The sequence below is a fragment of the Aquarana catesbeiana genome, linkage group LG03 (genome assembly GCF_042186555.1).
Source record: "Aquarana catesbeiana isolate 2022-GZ linkage group LG03, ASM4218655v1, whole genome shotgun sequence".
Lineage (NCBI taxonomy): Eukaryota > Metazoa > Chordata > Amphibia > Anura > Ranidae > Aquarana > Aquarana catesbeiana.
Window position 1 is genome coordinate 59,319,745 of NC_133326.1, and position 16,217 is coordinate 59,335,961.

Below are 16,217 nucleotides of genomic sequence, written 5' to 3' on the forward strand. Positions count from 1 at the left end.
CATGTGAAATCCCATGATAGTCAATGAGAGCTGTCTTAATTAGCACTACTGAAGTCGCTCCGACTTTAGATAAGGTTCCTGTACTACTTCAAGGTGACTTTTATCTGACTTGTGCCCATAGACTTTAATGGAAGTCGCCTCCAAGTAGGATCCTCATTTATATTGATGTGATTTGGATCGGACATCAGACAAGATTACCCAGGAATTCCCTAAAAGTTGCTTCAAAGTTGCCTCAAAGTCGCATCAAAGTTGCCTCTAAACTGTTTTAAAGTCACATCAAGTAGTACTCAAGTCCTAGCAAAGTTGCACTGTAAGTTACATGGCTTTCAGGTCGTCGCAGTGTGAACTGAGCCTAAGTGAGGTTATAAGTGTGACTAAACTCAGGCAGGGTTGTCTATCTTTCATGCAATACAATGAATGTACACCACATGAAGTCTACAGTGGAGCAACCGTGCAACCTGCTGAGACACCAAAACTAGCACTTGCAGTTGTACTTGGGTTGCAGAGCAATGACACACAAAGCTTAGAGTCTGGAGTTCATTGTTGTTGAGCACCACTAGTTCCTACTGATTACTGATGGGTATTTTCATCTTAATAATTCTGGACAGCAATGTCCCCAATTTGCCAACAAGCAGAAGATAAACTGACAGCATGCTAGTCATTATACAAGATGTAGACAGTCACTATGATATAAAGAAGATAAAATAAAAAATCAGACAAATGTGCTTTTTAATACTTTGAAAAATGTATTAAAATACCAGTCTGCCAAAAATATTTTAACTATAAGGCCCAACTGTGTCGGTTGCGTTAGCCTGTAGCTGCTTATAAGATTGTACTAATTTAACAATGAAATCACCTTGCCATAACTCCTCACCCCCCACCAGGAAATTTTGGCTGTTCCTAGCCAACTCTGTATGCCTCCAGTTACATTTTACTTACTATGAAATACATTTAAAAATCCAATAACGAAAATGGGAACCCCTCATAATGAGAACAGCAGGAGTGCAGAATCAGAAACGCAAGCACAGAAATCTCACCAATAAAGCCCCTGAAATACTGAATTATCACTTTTGGGTGGACTGATCCTTTAAATATTTCACAGTAGACTTCCCACCACTAGGTAATGTGAAGCACCATGGTAAGAGCTATTTGGTTCTAGAATATGAAATCTACTTACTGTGGCATACAGCAACACGACACGTTCTAACAAGAGCTGGAATAGGGAGTCCGTGGCACAGAGATCCATTGACAATGACTAATTGTCCCTTGGCTGTTATCTTCTGACAAGCCAGTGTTCTTCTCTGGATTCCAATGCCACATCTCACAGAGCACTACAATGATATACATAGTCAATTGGCCATAAAAAAATAGAGATCGAGCACATATCCTTCAAAGTACACTTGTCAGTCATATAAAAAATCTGAAATACTAAATGTTTTTATTCAAGCCAATATACCCTTACACATTGTACTGAAAATAGGACAATAATTATGCTATAATGAGTTGACCCTTATGTCTATTGGAAGCCACCAGTTCGATTTAAAAGTAAACCAGTCATTAGGGAAAAAAGGAGTTGCCCTTGCTGAGCTTCTTAGAGCTTGTGTACATGGGCTTTGCTTATTTACATTGGATGTTTCAGATTCATCTCAAATACAGATCAACAAATTACCATTTAGTGTTTGTCTGAAAGCAGAATGTCGTATAGGACAGCAGTTGCCAACCAGTTGTCCTTGGACCACTGATGGTCCACAAGAAAATGTTGGTGGTCCCCGGGGTTCTGCTGCAAATCAACATTATGGCAGATGTATATCGCCCAATGTTGTTTCCAGTGTTGTTCTCAATGTGCGCTGACAGTCAATACTGTCAGTGTGCATTGATACCCAATGCCTTCTCTGTAGTTGCGGCTCCTGTGTGATAGAGGTGCCAGGAGTAGTGCAGGGAGCGGGAGGTGAAGAAGGAGGGGACTTCCAATGGCAGCGCTAATCACAGACTGTGAGAGGGAGCACAGAGCTTGAGCACATGGCTGGATAAGAGGTGAGATCCAATGAGGAGTCATCAGTGTGATACAGATTGCGGGGTGGATGCAGAGGGGGGCAGAGAGCCAGAGCATTGTGTGCTAAAGGCATGTAAAATTTATGTTAGTGGTCCATGGGATTCAAAACAGAGTTTAGTGGTCCATGAGGCCGAAGCAGTTCAAACACATGTTTTTGTGCCGCACTGTGTTTAAATGTAGAAGCCTGCATTTGACAATTAAACCTGTTTACACAAGACCTTGAAGTATATGTAAACCCTCACCTTCTAAAACAACACATTCTGTTTAAAATAGAAATGAAAGACAAAACATATGTGTATATATCATTATAAATTCATTTTTTCCCTTTTTTTTTTAATAAATGATCACATATTCTCTCTTCTCAGATTCAAAGAGAGCTGGGGGAGGAAAAACAATAGGACACTAGTCTTCTCGGTGAATGCCTGTGTGGGGGACGTGTCTGGTCAAGTCTGATCATTGGAGGAGAGCAGGCTGAGTTCCCAACACAGCTAGAGAAATGACCACACTGTGCTCTCATGCAAAAGAAACAATACAAAGAGAACTGGTTGTTTTTTCATACAAGTATATAGTAAACAGTGACTCCCACACGCATTTTTATGCGGTTTACTATCGTTTTAACATATGAAAGAATTAATAGTATCAAGGGATAGGAATATAGAAAAATATCACAGGCTAAAGGCCAGGAACTGTATTATTTACACCATTAAGATATTAGAAAAATAGCTTTAGCAAAAAATGTAGTAGAGATCCTCCAACTGTTTTTAAATTCCAAATCAAAGTCAAGCTTGCAAAGAAATAGGGTAATACTAACCCTTCCTGTATCCACTCTGCTGATACCTGGCATCTACAGGAGCCACTGGATGAAAAAATCTTCTGTATCTGACACTTCCAGGAATGTTGGATGGCTGGTCCCGATCTGTGCACTGCAGTTCCTTCATCCTGCTTACACAGTAGTGACGTATGGGCCAAAGAATAGATCCACAGGGTGAAATGGGTTACCAGGTATCCTGCAAACCTTGAAATGTGCCAGCCTCTGAAGATAGCAAGTATCAGTATAGCATCAAAGACAGAAAATATCAGTAGCATAGGTGGCAGAAGGACTTAATTTTAAACCCTTTTCTTTGCAGGTATACCTTTGGTTTGAGATTTAAAAATAGTAGTAACCAGCCTCTTTAAGTGATGATAAAAAAGCAGCAACATTTACATCCAAAGCCGTAATGTTTATTATGGCAGCCTTTGTAAATATCACTGACCTTGGACCATTCTCCCGTAGTTAGCTGCAGGGGACAATCTACTTTCCCACAAGGTTTATAACTAGCTGGTTTTTGCATCTGGCAGAGTTCTTCAGAAAGTTTCATAAAGCTCCCATCTGCCAACAACTGTTTGCAACTCACTTTGCGGTTTTGGACACCTCCTCCACACGTCCGAGAACACTGAGAACACAAGAACAGCATTGTTCAGTCCATCAGTATCACTTCAGTCACAGGGTATTGCATGGTGCATGTCAACTACCCAACGCACAGAAAAAGTCTCATAACACAACAGTGTCACTTGTTCAGACACCTCTACTAAACAGATTGGTATGTAGTCACATTTATTATGTCTGCTATCTAATAGCCATGTCTTTTCATATAAATTAGTTACAATACATCAACATTATGTTTCAGCGATTTAAAATAACAATCTAAGTGTGTTACAAAATTTGTTAGTGTTAAACAGTATTTTCCTTAAAACACAAGCTCTCTTATATTTTTAGTTGTTTAATTAATTGTACATTAGTCCTATGTGAGGACACTGAAATGAGGGAACCGGTACACTGCTTTCTAAAATGTTAGCTGAGAAATGGGCACCCTGTTAGATCTTGGAGATCTTTCATGTAGGCCAAAACTATTTTTTAAACTTGTCTGGATCAAAACAGAAAATAAAGGGGTTGATTTACTAAAACTTGAGAGTACAAAACCCAGTGCAGTTGTGCATGGTAGCCAATCAGCATCTAACTTCAACTTGTTCAATTAAGATTTGACAAAAAAAAAACTGGAAGCTGATTGTTTTCTATGCACGGCTGCACCAGATTTTGCATGCTCCAGTTTTAGTAAATTAACTCCAATGTGTATAATTTAACTGCATGGCTGCTTCATTATTTAGCTGTTCTCTATGGTAATATAGGTCTTCCTCAAATTACCCCAAGAAGGGTCATTTTTTGTAAGAGAGCTCTTGTCTTGCAAAAATATTTACATTTCTGGACTTTTCCATGTTTTGTAATAATGCAATATAGAATTAACAGAGAAGCCTGGCCAAATCTTTTAGATAAAATTCTCTTTTAGGTCAGGGCAGAGCCGTGCCATTTTTGGGAAGGATCCAGGCAGTATTGTCAGGATTCACCTAGCTGGATCAGCCTTTCAGGATGTGGCCGAGCGCCGAAACCAGTCACGTTCACCACCCCCCCACCCGACCCTACTCCTGGTCCTTCAGCATTGGAGGAGCAGAGCAGGGGCAGTGAGTAACAGTCACTGTTCTCAGTTGCGAGCAGACTTATGCCCCGTACACACGGTCGGATTTTCCGATGGACAATGTCCGATCGGAGCGTGTTGTCGGAAATTCCGACCGTGTGTGGGCTCCATCGGACATTTTCCATCGGATTTTCCGACACACAAAGTTGGAGAGCAAGAGATAAAATTTTCCGACAACAAAATCCGTTGTCGGAAATTCCGATCGTGTGTACACAAATCCGACGGACAAAGTGCCACGCATGCTCAGAATAAATAAAGAGATGAAAGCTATTGGCCACTGCCCCGTTTATAGTCCCGACGTACGTGTTTTATGTCACAGCATTTAGAATGATCGGATTTTCCGACAACTTTGTGCAACCGTGTGTAGACAAAACAAGTTTGAGCCAACATCCGTCGGAAAAAATCCTAGGATTTTGTTGTTGGAATGTCCGAACAAAGTCCGACCGATCAGTGGCGATCACTCAACTTGTGGTCTTGGGACTGCTGCAGTGTCACAAGAATGCTGCAGCATAGAGGTGAGTATGTAGGTTGTTTTTTTTGCTAACCCCAAACTTCTCCTATAAAGAGGTACACACATAACAGTTTGAAGGTCCAAAATATGTATTGTGACTCATAAGACCTAAGCCCCTGGCATCCTCAAAAAGGTCAAGTATGCTAGCAATGGCTATTCATAAACAATAAAAGGCACCCCTGCTGTAGGTTTCAATTGCATTGTTTTGCCCCATTCAAGTATGCAGGCAGCAGCATTACTACAGCAGTAAGGGCCTTAGTACAAAGTCTAGAAAAGGGCCCTTTCCCTTGCCACCCTCTCTTTTATCAGTTTTACTGCAATTGTGTTTCTGTGTTTCTGGGTGCACCAGACACCCTTTACAGTTCAGGGACTAAAGAGTCACAGTGATATGGAGCCCACAAACAGTGGTGTTGAAGATTAATAGTAAGGCCACGTAGAGAAGATCAGGACAGGCTCAAATCCCATGAAAACATTTCTATGACTACCTTGTGCATAGTCTTGTGACATAACAGCAGATACCCCTAAGAGCAGATGAAGAGAGATATGTATTCAAAGGATAAAATAAACTTTATTTTTCATCAGATGCACATACAGCCACCTCTACCCAGGATCCTCCTTTGTCTACTACTAGGGCAAAACACGTTAGATGGAGGATCCTGGGTGGAGTGTCAGTGTTTATTCATGTGCTGAACAATAAAGTGGATTTTACCCTTTGGAACTGGTGTCTGGCTCCAGGACTTTGCTAAATGGGGAATGGGAAGTGGAACCCAAAGGATTGAGCATCTGTCTTGCTATGGCTATTTTAGTGATTTTTATAGCATAATTATGTAATAACATTTTTAAGCCCACGTATTGTTTTTAGAAGCCAGGCTTTCCTTGTTCATAAGCTAAGGTACATGTTGGACTGGTTCATGAACTCAGGACAGGAAGTGATGCCACAGGAAATAGGGGGAAGGGAAAAAGGACTTGGACACAACCATTTGCTTAAGACAAAGGAGCAGTTCTGGTTGCTTGTGCTAGAGACAAATGAAGAGGCAGAGTACTGCAGAACTCTAAGAAGCAAGAATCAGTCTGGAAGATCCTGAGTCCTGGAAGAAGGCTCCATCACCAGGAAGAATCAAGTTATGTAACTGTGTAGTGTATGCCTATCACATACATTATACACGCTTATTTGCTAGGAAGGTTAGATAGCTTGTGCATGCTGTAGGCATATTTTGTAATAGTTTGCATGTCTACAGAGGGGTTTATGTTTCCTTGTTTTACTGCAAAGCAACCTTAATAGACAAAGCAAAACAACTGTGATCTAGAGTTCACGATTGCAGAGGTCTTGGGAAAAGCTTTATCTTTTGCAAGTAACAAAAACATTGTAAATAAACAAAAGAAAAAAATAACAAATTGTATCTGGATACCTGTTGCCAGTCTTCCACATGCCAAGCTGGAGGGCAATCATTCTGGTTACATGGCTGCAGTGCGGAAGGCTTGTTACCACCACAATCTTGTTCAGAATTGTTGCCAGACTCAGCCAGGCCAGAGCAATGCACATCCCTTGTTTGTATTCCTACTCCACATGTTGCCGAGCATCTGCTCCAGGGTCCAATCAGCCACCTGTTTAGAATAAATACGAACAGTTATTGTAAACATTCTGGACATCTATGGATTTGAAAATTGCACCTTTGCCATAATACTTTTTCCTTCAAAGTCTCTACCAAAGCATGAAGGATAATTGAACAAGTAAAACACATTAGCTATTTAAATATATCCAGAGATACAAAACAGCTTTACAAATATAAGCTGTCACGTATGCCCTTTCCTTCCCGGGGCTTTGAGAGCCATCACAGACCCAGGACAGAGCAAACTTTGCTTTGTTTACATTCTGCTTGTCTGCATCTGAACTGTAACTGCAGGCAAATGCAGAGAACAAGGAAGGTATCCATTCCACATAAGGCCTCGTGTACATGAGAAGTATCAATGCATACACCTGTATGAGGGCCGTTTTGACTGCACAAGATGCACAGATGTTCTATGCATACACATGTAGACAGTCCCATTCATCTCAACTGAGACGCAATGGCTGCATGGACACAACCTCTGGTCCCAATTTTAAATCCGTGCACGTGCAGGTCCCTGAAGGCAGACAGTTTGCCTTTGGGGATGTGAACCCACATATACACATACCCACATATGCACTGATGCCAAATTGGGACAACAGGTTGTGTCCATGTAGCCGATGGGTCCTATTTGACATGAACAGGACTTCCTACACATGGATGCACGGATCACCTGTGCATCTCATGCAGGAAAAGATGGCCCTAGCATGGGTGTACATATTGAAACACCCTGTGTGAAGGAGGCCAAACAGTTTGATTTAATGGGGCTGATAAAGTGCACTCACTTGGCTTAGTGAAAAAGTTGAAGCGCTATGCGTTTATTCAGCTATGTGTAATCTTTTTTCCCTGGCACATATTTGGATATTCAGAATTAAAGTATAACTAAGAGCAAACTTTTTTTTTGTTTTAGACCCATCCGCTCTATTTGTTATGTTTCCTGTTAGAGTTAAAGTGAAAGGAAATCCCAAATTTTGGGTTGTCACCAGAACAGGAAGAGAAGGGAATTATTCCAATGAGTTCTGGTGACAACCAGGGATTCCCTCCCTTCCTGTTTTGGCTATGGGACAAGAAATTAAGGGAAATCTTTTCGATTGGACACAGATGTGTAACCTGGACAGGGGTTAAAATACTCATACTTACCTAGGTGGATGCAGCATCAGACAGATGCTGCAGCTGTCCCTAGGCATCTCTGCACTGAGAACCAAGCCAACGAACACCGCCGATAGCTCGCTTCTCTCCCCTCCCCGTGCAGAGAGATGCTGCCTGTCAGTCAGCATCTCTCCTGCTCTGCTCCTCCAGGCTCATTGGAGCGCTGAGCTGTGGAGGGGCGGTGAGTGGCCGTCTCAGTGGCTCGCTGAAACGCTGAGACTGCCATCAGTCAAGGCAGTTGGCTGATTCAGACTTGGGAATTCGGGATGATGAGCTGCCTCGACTGATAGCAGTGACATCAGCGGAGAGCAGACTTCAAACCGCTCTCCTCTGAAAATGGGTCACAGGAGTGCAAAACGAATTGCACTCCTGTGACCCATAGGAGAAGCTCAGGCTGAACTTCTCCTTTAAATACCTCCCTTACTCTTTCCAAAATGAGAAAAAATAAGTTTTGCCTTTAGTTCTATATTAACATAACTTATCTGTTACATATGTAGCAATAACTCACGGTGGAGCTGCTGATTTAAAGCGGGCTGTTACCATCACCTTTTTACCTGTAGTTTCACCAATACCAGACTTAGAGTCCACGTTGAGCTTATTATCTGACAATGCAGGCACCAGTCACTTTAGTACATTTTCCAATGCTTTAATGGGAGATAACTGGAAGAAGTAGCAGGAAAGAGGTAGAAGAAGAGTTGCTGGGAAGTTCAAATACCTTTTCTTGGTGTAGCACTAAGGAATTGAAATCTCAGGGATGAATGTATCTTCAGTTAAGGTTTAAATCTTTTCTTGCCTGGATAGATCTCTCTCACTGACCTAGCAGCCGGAGCGCAGCACGAACAAAAAGTCTCTGCCACAGACTTGGGTAGAACAAAACTGTACGATCCTCTGCCACAGGACGTAGTCGTTTTAGATGAACAGCAACACAGTACCAGAACCTTTAAGCTGACCCGGCAGTACTATATGGTAGGTTAAATTAAGATGCGTCCTCCAATTGAGTCACCAGGCCCCTCTCCAGACCAGCGCTCCGCATGATCCTTCCATGACGGGTCCTCCCCTGGATTCTTCCCAATTGTCTGGCTTCTTCCCGCAGGACAGACAGCACAGGACCATCTCTGCAACAGTTGTAGTAGGCCCCAGACAGACTTCTGAGCCCACCCACACGCTGCAGCAATGCAGTCCTCCGGCCCGGAGGACCACAAGGTAGGACTCCTAGCACATACCTGTTGGCCAGGTGGGCCAGCAGGTGGAAAGAAAGAGACCAAGAAATATGGCGTCTGTCCCTTAAATACCCCTTCCCAGAATGCACCGCAGGGGACAACCTCTGCCGAGTTACATCTGAGAAAGAAGAGCACTCATATACTTCAGCTTGTTGCTTTCCAACACCGACCTACGGTGACAACGACACCCGCAGGCACAATGTGGAACTGCACACAACACAGCCAAACTGGAACAGAGGCTAATTTAACAATAGATTGAATCTGAACTATGCACAGAACAGATGACCCATTAAATTTACCTATAAGCGGTAGATTAAAAAAATCTACCAGCGCTACACATAATATAACAAATATGCTTCTAGCTATTTGTAATCTTCAAAAACTGCAGAATAGAAGTCATAATTTATGGCTCCTGGCAGTGAGGACATTGGGTTTATTTAGTAAAGGTGTAGAGGTTTATTTGTCAATTTCTTCATATAACTTTCACCCAGGACTCACAAGACTTTCATCCAAGGGTCACCAAATTTTTAATGTAACAGTCCATTAGAAAAATGGAGGAATATTGCAGAAAAGTTGTGTGAATCTTGGTGAAAGCACAGACCTCTGCGTGTTGAATTTATGCACTCTTCCCATGGCAATTAAAGTAAAGCTGCATTTACTTTGAATACCCAATCATATACAAGGGGGGTTAAAGAGCAGGAGTGAAGTGAACACAGCTTAACCTTATGTACTAAGCTAAACATTCACTTTACAAAGTGAGCATTCACTTTGCTACGTGAACAGTCTCCTCTCAGTAGTAAATCAAACTCACTGAATAAAACAGTTAAAGTGGTTGTATACCCCCAATGCAGAAGTTGTACCTATAGGTAAGCGTATAATAAGGCTTACCTATAGGTACTGTAAATATCTCCCAAACGTGCGCTGTTTAGGAGATATTTACCTAGTGCGCCGACGATGTCATTGGCGCATGCGCTGCGAAGATATGGCAGTCTGTGCCGTTTCTTCACTAGCAAGTGCCTTGACTGATGGCTCCTGCGCAGGAGTGACATAACGCGACTCCAGTCACAGAGCAAGAGTCTGCGGCCCCGGAAGCAAGAGGGGCGAAGATTGATGCGGACACCAGCGGGGACATTGCAGGCTACATTTGCAGATAAGTGGCACATAACGGGCTAGTATGCTATGCATACTAGCCCAATATGCTTTTACTTTGCAGGGGAAAAAAGAGGGGTTACTTCCTCTTTAAGTGAATCAGGTGCCTTCCTTGTTGTTCTCAGTCGTTGGGGCTAATTTACTAAAAGCAAACAGGCTGTTTACTTTGCAAGGTAATTTTCACTTAGCGTAGAGAAAGCGAACCTGGAAGAAAGACAGGTAGAAGATGGAAGTGCCTTGGACCAACTGGAACCATGACAGCACAGCAGTGGAGGGCATTGCTTGACAGGTAAGTCTGCCATAATATGATAATATGTGATGCTTACTAGCACATTATGTCATAAACCTCCTGTAGGCCCATGAAATAATGTAGGAGTGTTTAATACCACTTTAAAGCACAGGCAAATAAGGCAACAGCCAATTTCTGCAAGGTTGTTTGTAATCCCTGGATATAGTAAACAAGCTCATGAGGCCGATTCACAAAAGCAGTAAAAAAAAAAAAAATAATAATAATAATCTTCAAGGGGTATTAGACCCAAAATCAAAAATGTAATACTGTATATCGCAGCTTACCAATAATTAGATGGGGTGACTGCATTACTTTTCCATTACTTTTTTTAGGCTTTTTCACTCTGTTTTCACCTGATAATCTGGCCAGTAACACACCCCCTGTATAAGAGTGCTCCTACTCTGGATGAATGAGCATAGGGGCACCCTTGGACAGAAGCATTGTCAGTTTGGGGGGGGGGGTGTTAGATGTACTAGCAAATTTAGATACACTAACAATTTGAAGCCAAATTCCAGCTCACAGTGTAGTGACAGCAAACAGTTTCTTCTTTTGGGATAAAGGCTTGACATAAATAAATAAAAGCTGATTTCAACACTATAACTGATACATGTGGACAATCTGTCCTGTTGAAAACCAACAGACTTACTGGTGGGATCACCAGGTGGAAATAAAGGAAAGAAAGGCTAAAAAATAAAACTAATGCAGTCAGCACATCTAAGAATTGGTAAGCTGCAATATAATACATGTTTGGATTTGAGTTTAAGGTTGCCCATAATGCCCAATAAGAGTTTTTTTTTTACAAAAACTGTATTGTATGTAGCGCTGACATTTTTGGTTTCTAATGCCATGTAATTCAAATAATAGATAATGTTATATACATTGGTATTTGGCACCATCTAGTAGCTTAAACGTGAAATGGACTTCATTCATTTTTCTATTTCAAGAACATGGAGAAATGCTACAGGAAGTGACTGTTTGTTTACATTATACAAGAACTTACCTACCCACAATGCCAAGTGACCTACCCATGAGCACCAAAAGACTGAACTGCATGCTGGGTAGGTTATAAAAGGCCCCACGTGGCCATCTTGGGTCTCTTCTGGACGCGTGGCCTGCCTACAAGGACCTGTGAGGAGGTCTCCAGAGAGCACAGCCTACACAAACTGCGGATCGAAACAGCCAGCGACGCTGCTCTGCACCTGTGTGCTGGAAAGACTGTGTGACCGGATCGGGAAGGATCCAGAGGCACCTGTCGGAGCCATCAGAGGGTCCCGGTTCATCTTTCAGAGCGGAGCGGTGTAACGGCACTGGCTGGCAAGAAGCAAGAATGAGTACACCAGAGCGGAGCTGTTCTATCCTCCAGGCCTAGTTGGGTGAGAGGGCTGTCGCCCATAGTTTCTTAACGCACTTTTATACACCTAGACTTTTAACACAGTGTTGCTGAGACCTGTAGTCCCCCAGAGGAAATCTTATTCAAAAGGACTGAGTTTAAACAGGCCTCAAAGCTACCCTTCACTGTACAACTGACACTGTGTTGTTCAAAGCCAATTGCACCGGAGGCAATTACAGGTGTATTGCACTACAAGAAGTAGTTTTAATATTCCTTTAATTCTTGTTTGTTCAACTGTTGGATTACAATTACTACAACACAAATAGCTAGCAGAAGACAGAAGACTAAAAAGACTGCATTTCTCATTTCAAGGCCTTGCATCCTATTAATGATAAGAGGGACTGCATTATACAGTAGGGGGAGCTCCCTAGAAATTGTGTTGTACTTTATTGATTAACTTTGCATTCCTGTGGTTACCAAAGTGTGCTGGAAGTGGGAAGGTGCCCAGAGTTAAAGCGTTTTCACTCTGAGCATTAGTCCCACTTGGAGACGCACTCTCAGGGGTCTTCTAAGACAACTTTATATGTACAAACAGTTGTGAATAACTATTGGCCTGTTGCATTACGTTTGTGGGACAGTGCAAATACTGTAATTACTATTTTATACCAGTTCCAGTAAAAATACATTCCTGGTTAAGTACAATTGGTATGGAGTGTTGTTCCTTTTTTTCAGCAGGTGGAACATCAGATACTCAGGTAACAGCAGAGGTATACTATTGTTATATTGCACATTGTGGGGTTATCCTCTGCTATTAGTTTCACATTATGACCCTTTTCACACCGAGGGCGTTTTGCAGGCGCTATAGCGTTAAAAATAGCACCTGCAATCCGCCCTCAAACAGCTGCAGCATTGTCTCCAGTGTGAAAGCCCGAGGGCTTTCACACCGGAGCTGGCGCTGTCAGGACTGGAAAAAAAGTCCTGCCAGCAGCTTCTTTGGAGCGGTGAAGGAGCGGTGTGTTTACTGCTCCTCCCCCTCTGCTCTCCATTGAAATCAATGGGGTAGCGCTGGGATACCGCCGGCAAAATGCTGCTATTGCGGCTCATTGCGGGCAGTTTTAACCCTTTCTCGGCCGCCAGCAAGGGGTAAGAGCGCCCTGCTAGCGGCCGAAATGCGCCGCTAATCCAATAGTAAAACGCCGCTAAAAATAGCGTTGTTTTACCGCCGACGCTATGGGCGACCCAGTGTGAAAGGACTCTCACACTGCACCACAGCTGTGTCAAGGGGATTGAGCCAAGTCATTGGGGGTGTAAGAGCAGAGGAGAGGCCCAATCAAATACCAGCAGCTCCTTCAGGGGTCAGTGCTACATGTAAAACCAGATTGGCTGCTAACACCTCCAAGTTTTTGGTCATATTATTTTCCCAGGTTTTCATGAATCGGATCTAACATGTTTTCAAAGAAGCAAACTATTAAGCTAGTTGTGTGCTTTTACTTACTTGCATCTTACAATTGACTTTAATTTCCTCGTCCATTTTCTTGGATTTGTACATATACCAAGGTACAATAAAAATCCATGTAATAATGTACAGAGGTGTGTCATGTACGGTAAACAGTTACATGCAGCTTTTACATTTACTAGAAGACCTCGCCGGGGCCTCTGAAATTGCCTTAGTAAACTTTCCAGTGAACCTGTGCATCTTTCTGCTAAATGAATCTATGCATGTCTAGCTCCTGTAATTGTATTGCCATCTGTTTAAGATTACCCTTTATAAAATATCTCAGCATATTTGAAGTCTTGCTTCCGTCCTCATGTTGCGTTGAAATAATCAAACACCATGTTTTACAATATTGCAAATATCAGTGCTCATTCGCTTGTGGTTGCACAATGTAAAGAACTAAACATTCTATTGTACATCCATGGGAATTAAAGAACATTTACTGGCTGCTGCATTATAAAGTCATAGGGGGTCATTTACTAAAGGCAAATCCACTTTGCACTACTAGTGCAAACTTCAAGTGCAAAGTGCACTTGAAAGTGTAGATCCGAGGGGGACATGCAAGGAAAATAAAAAACAGCATTTTAGCTTGCACATGATTGGATGATAAAATCAGCAGAGCTTCCCCTCTTTTCAGATCTGCCTCTCAGATCTACAGCGACTGCACTTCCAAGTGCACTTTCAGTGCAATTTCAAGTGCACTTTGCACTTGTAGTTTGCACTTGTAGTACAAAGCTTTGCCTTGCCTAAATACTGTAACCTCCTAAGTTTATTGTGACCTATTATGTTAGTGTCTGTTATTTACCAAAGTTTTTGACATGCTGCTTAATTATGCTCCAGTCTGTAGTTACAATGAGTTGGCAGAAGAAAATGGGAAAAGGGAAAAAGGGAAAGTAAAGTATGCTTGTAGTGAGGACATGTTTTAAGCTATGATTGCAGTGGCTACCTTAAAGTCACTTTTAAGTGATTTTCACATTTTCACACGCTTGCTCTTCCATATTCTTCTTGCATTACTAAATATTGAGATTTGTAGATTAGACACAAGAAGGAGCAAACAGTCACTATTGCTCTGCCCATTGCTCCCCCAACACATACACTTTAACATATCTGGTCATACACTTATGCCCCGTACACACGGTTGGATTTTCCGATGGAAAATGTCCGATCGGAGTGTGTTGTCGGAAATTCCGACCGTGTGTGGGCTCCATCGGACATTTTCCATCGGATTTTCCGACGCACAAAGTTTGAGAGCAGGAGATAAAATTTTCGTTCCGTTGTCGGAAATTCCGATCGTGTGTACACAAATCCGACAGACAAAGTGCCACGCATGCTCAGAATAAATAAAGAGATGAAAGCTATTGGCCACTGCCCCGTTTATAGTCCCGACGTACGTGTTTTACGTCACCGCGTTTAGAACGATCAGATTTTCCGACAACTTTGTGCGACCGTGTGTAGACAAAACAAGTTTGAGCCAACATCCGTCGGAAAAAATCCTAGGATTTTGTTGTCGGAATGTCCAAACAAAGTCCGACCGTGTGTACGCCCTATTACATCTGTATTGCCCTCTGAAAAGCAATCCATGGTGGAGGGTGTTTGACAGGCAGTGAAATTGCGCTATATTGCCTCCTTACCTCGTTTTACCCCTAAAAGTACACAAGAAGCAGCCCCATTTAGGTAACAGAGGGAATACCCTTTGACTCACAATGCAGCTGTGGCATGTACGGCTGGTATGGTTGCCTTTGCAACTTTGGGGGAGGGGGCGTTTGGAGGGCATTTTACTGCCCTCAAACAAGGCCTTAGATCTATATAGATGCTATACAGCATGAATAGAAAAATCCCCCTGCTTGGCTGTTTTATTGTCACAGCCACCAGTGGTGACTCTGAAAGCCTGAACAGAGGCTTTATTTGATGGGATGCAGCCACTGTTTGGCCAACAATTTTCAATTTTTCAAAAAAAAGGATGTCAGGTGGGAGAGGGGCAACAGGGCCACCCAAAAAGCAAATTTCATACGGTTCATAAGAAAATTTGCACAGTTTATGACCATCTTTAGATTTCAGACAGTTAAGCCTTGTAGTGTACACACGATCGGATTTTCCGCAGACAAAACCTTGGACTTTTGTCCGAAGGCGTGTGCCTGGATTTTGTCTTGCATACAAACGGCAAGGAATTGTTGGCCAACAAACACGAACCTAGTGACGTACTATGTGGTTTTTCAGCTCTTTAGCGCCACCCTTTGGGCTCCTTCTGCTTATTTCGTGTTAGTAGAAGTTTGGTGAGTGTTGAGTCGCTCTTTTCATTTAGCACTTTTCATTTTGCGCTTTTCATTTAGCGCTTTTCAGTTTGCGCTTTTCATTTTGTTTCTGAACGGCCTTTCGTCAACCAGACATGTTGCGGAGTTGGAGGAGATAACGTGTTATTTATTATTGACCCTGGAGTTATTGCTTTGACCCAAGTCCAGTCCAGGAACAGGAGGAGGATTTCTTGGACCAAAAATTGGTTGCTTTATTAATGGTGACCAATTATGTCATATGCCTTTGCTGCGGGAGCTCCAGGAGAATAATCCAGATGATTTTTGGAATTATCTCTGGATGACGGACCGCTGCTTTCACCAACTCTTGGCATTGTTGACCCCCTATATTAGGAAGCAGGACACATGCATGAGGCTTTTATTTTATTTTTTGGTTGAATAATGATTTGATTTGGTATATTTTCTATATTTTTGGATGCATAGAATGCACTTTTTGGTTACGTTCTATTGGCAGATAGCATGTCTAATTTTATTTGTTTTCTTTTTTTAATGCACAATAAAAAAAATTGTAGGCAGTTACATTTAAAAAAATACAATGTAATATTAACAAGGGACACCAACATAGTTGTATATTTAATCTTAAGAACTACGGGAT

At 42.2% G+C, this 16,217-nt stretch overlaps 1 protein-coding gene across 2 annotated transcripts in view; it reads right to left on the bottom strand.

The window, feature by feature from the left end:
- Positions 1-16,217, bottom strand: part of ADAMTSL3 (ADAMTS like 3) — a 754,066-nt gene that overhangs the window by 90,931 nt on the left and 646,918 nt on the right. For both annotated transcript variants that reach the window (XM_073618577.1, XM_073618575.1), the window contains exons 18-20: positions 6,484-6,679; positions 3,307-3,486; positions 1,178-1,331 (exon numbers count right to left, since the gene is read on the bottom strand). In XM_073618577.1, the coding sequence (XP_073474678.1) occupies positions 1,178-1,331; positions 3,307-3,486; positions 6,484-6,679 (530 nt within the window). The remainder of the gene's footprint in view (positions 1-1,177; positions 1,332-3,306; positions 3,487-6,483; positions 6,680-16,217) is intronic.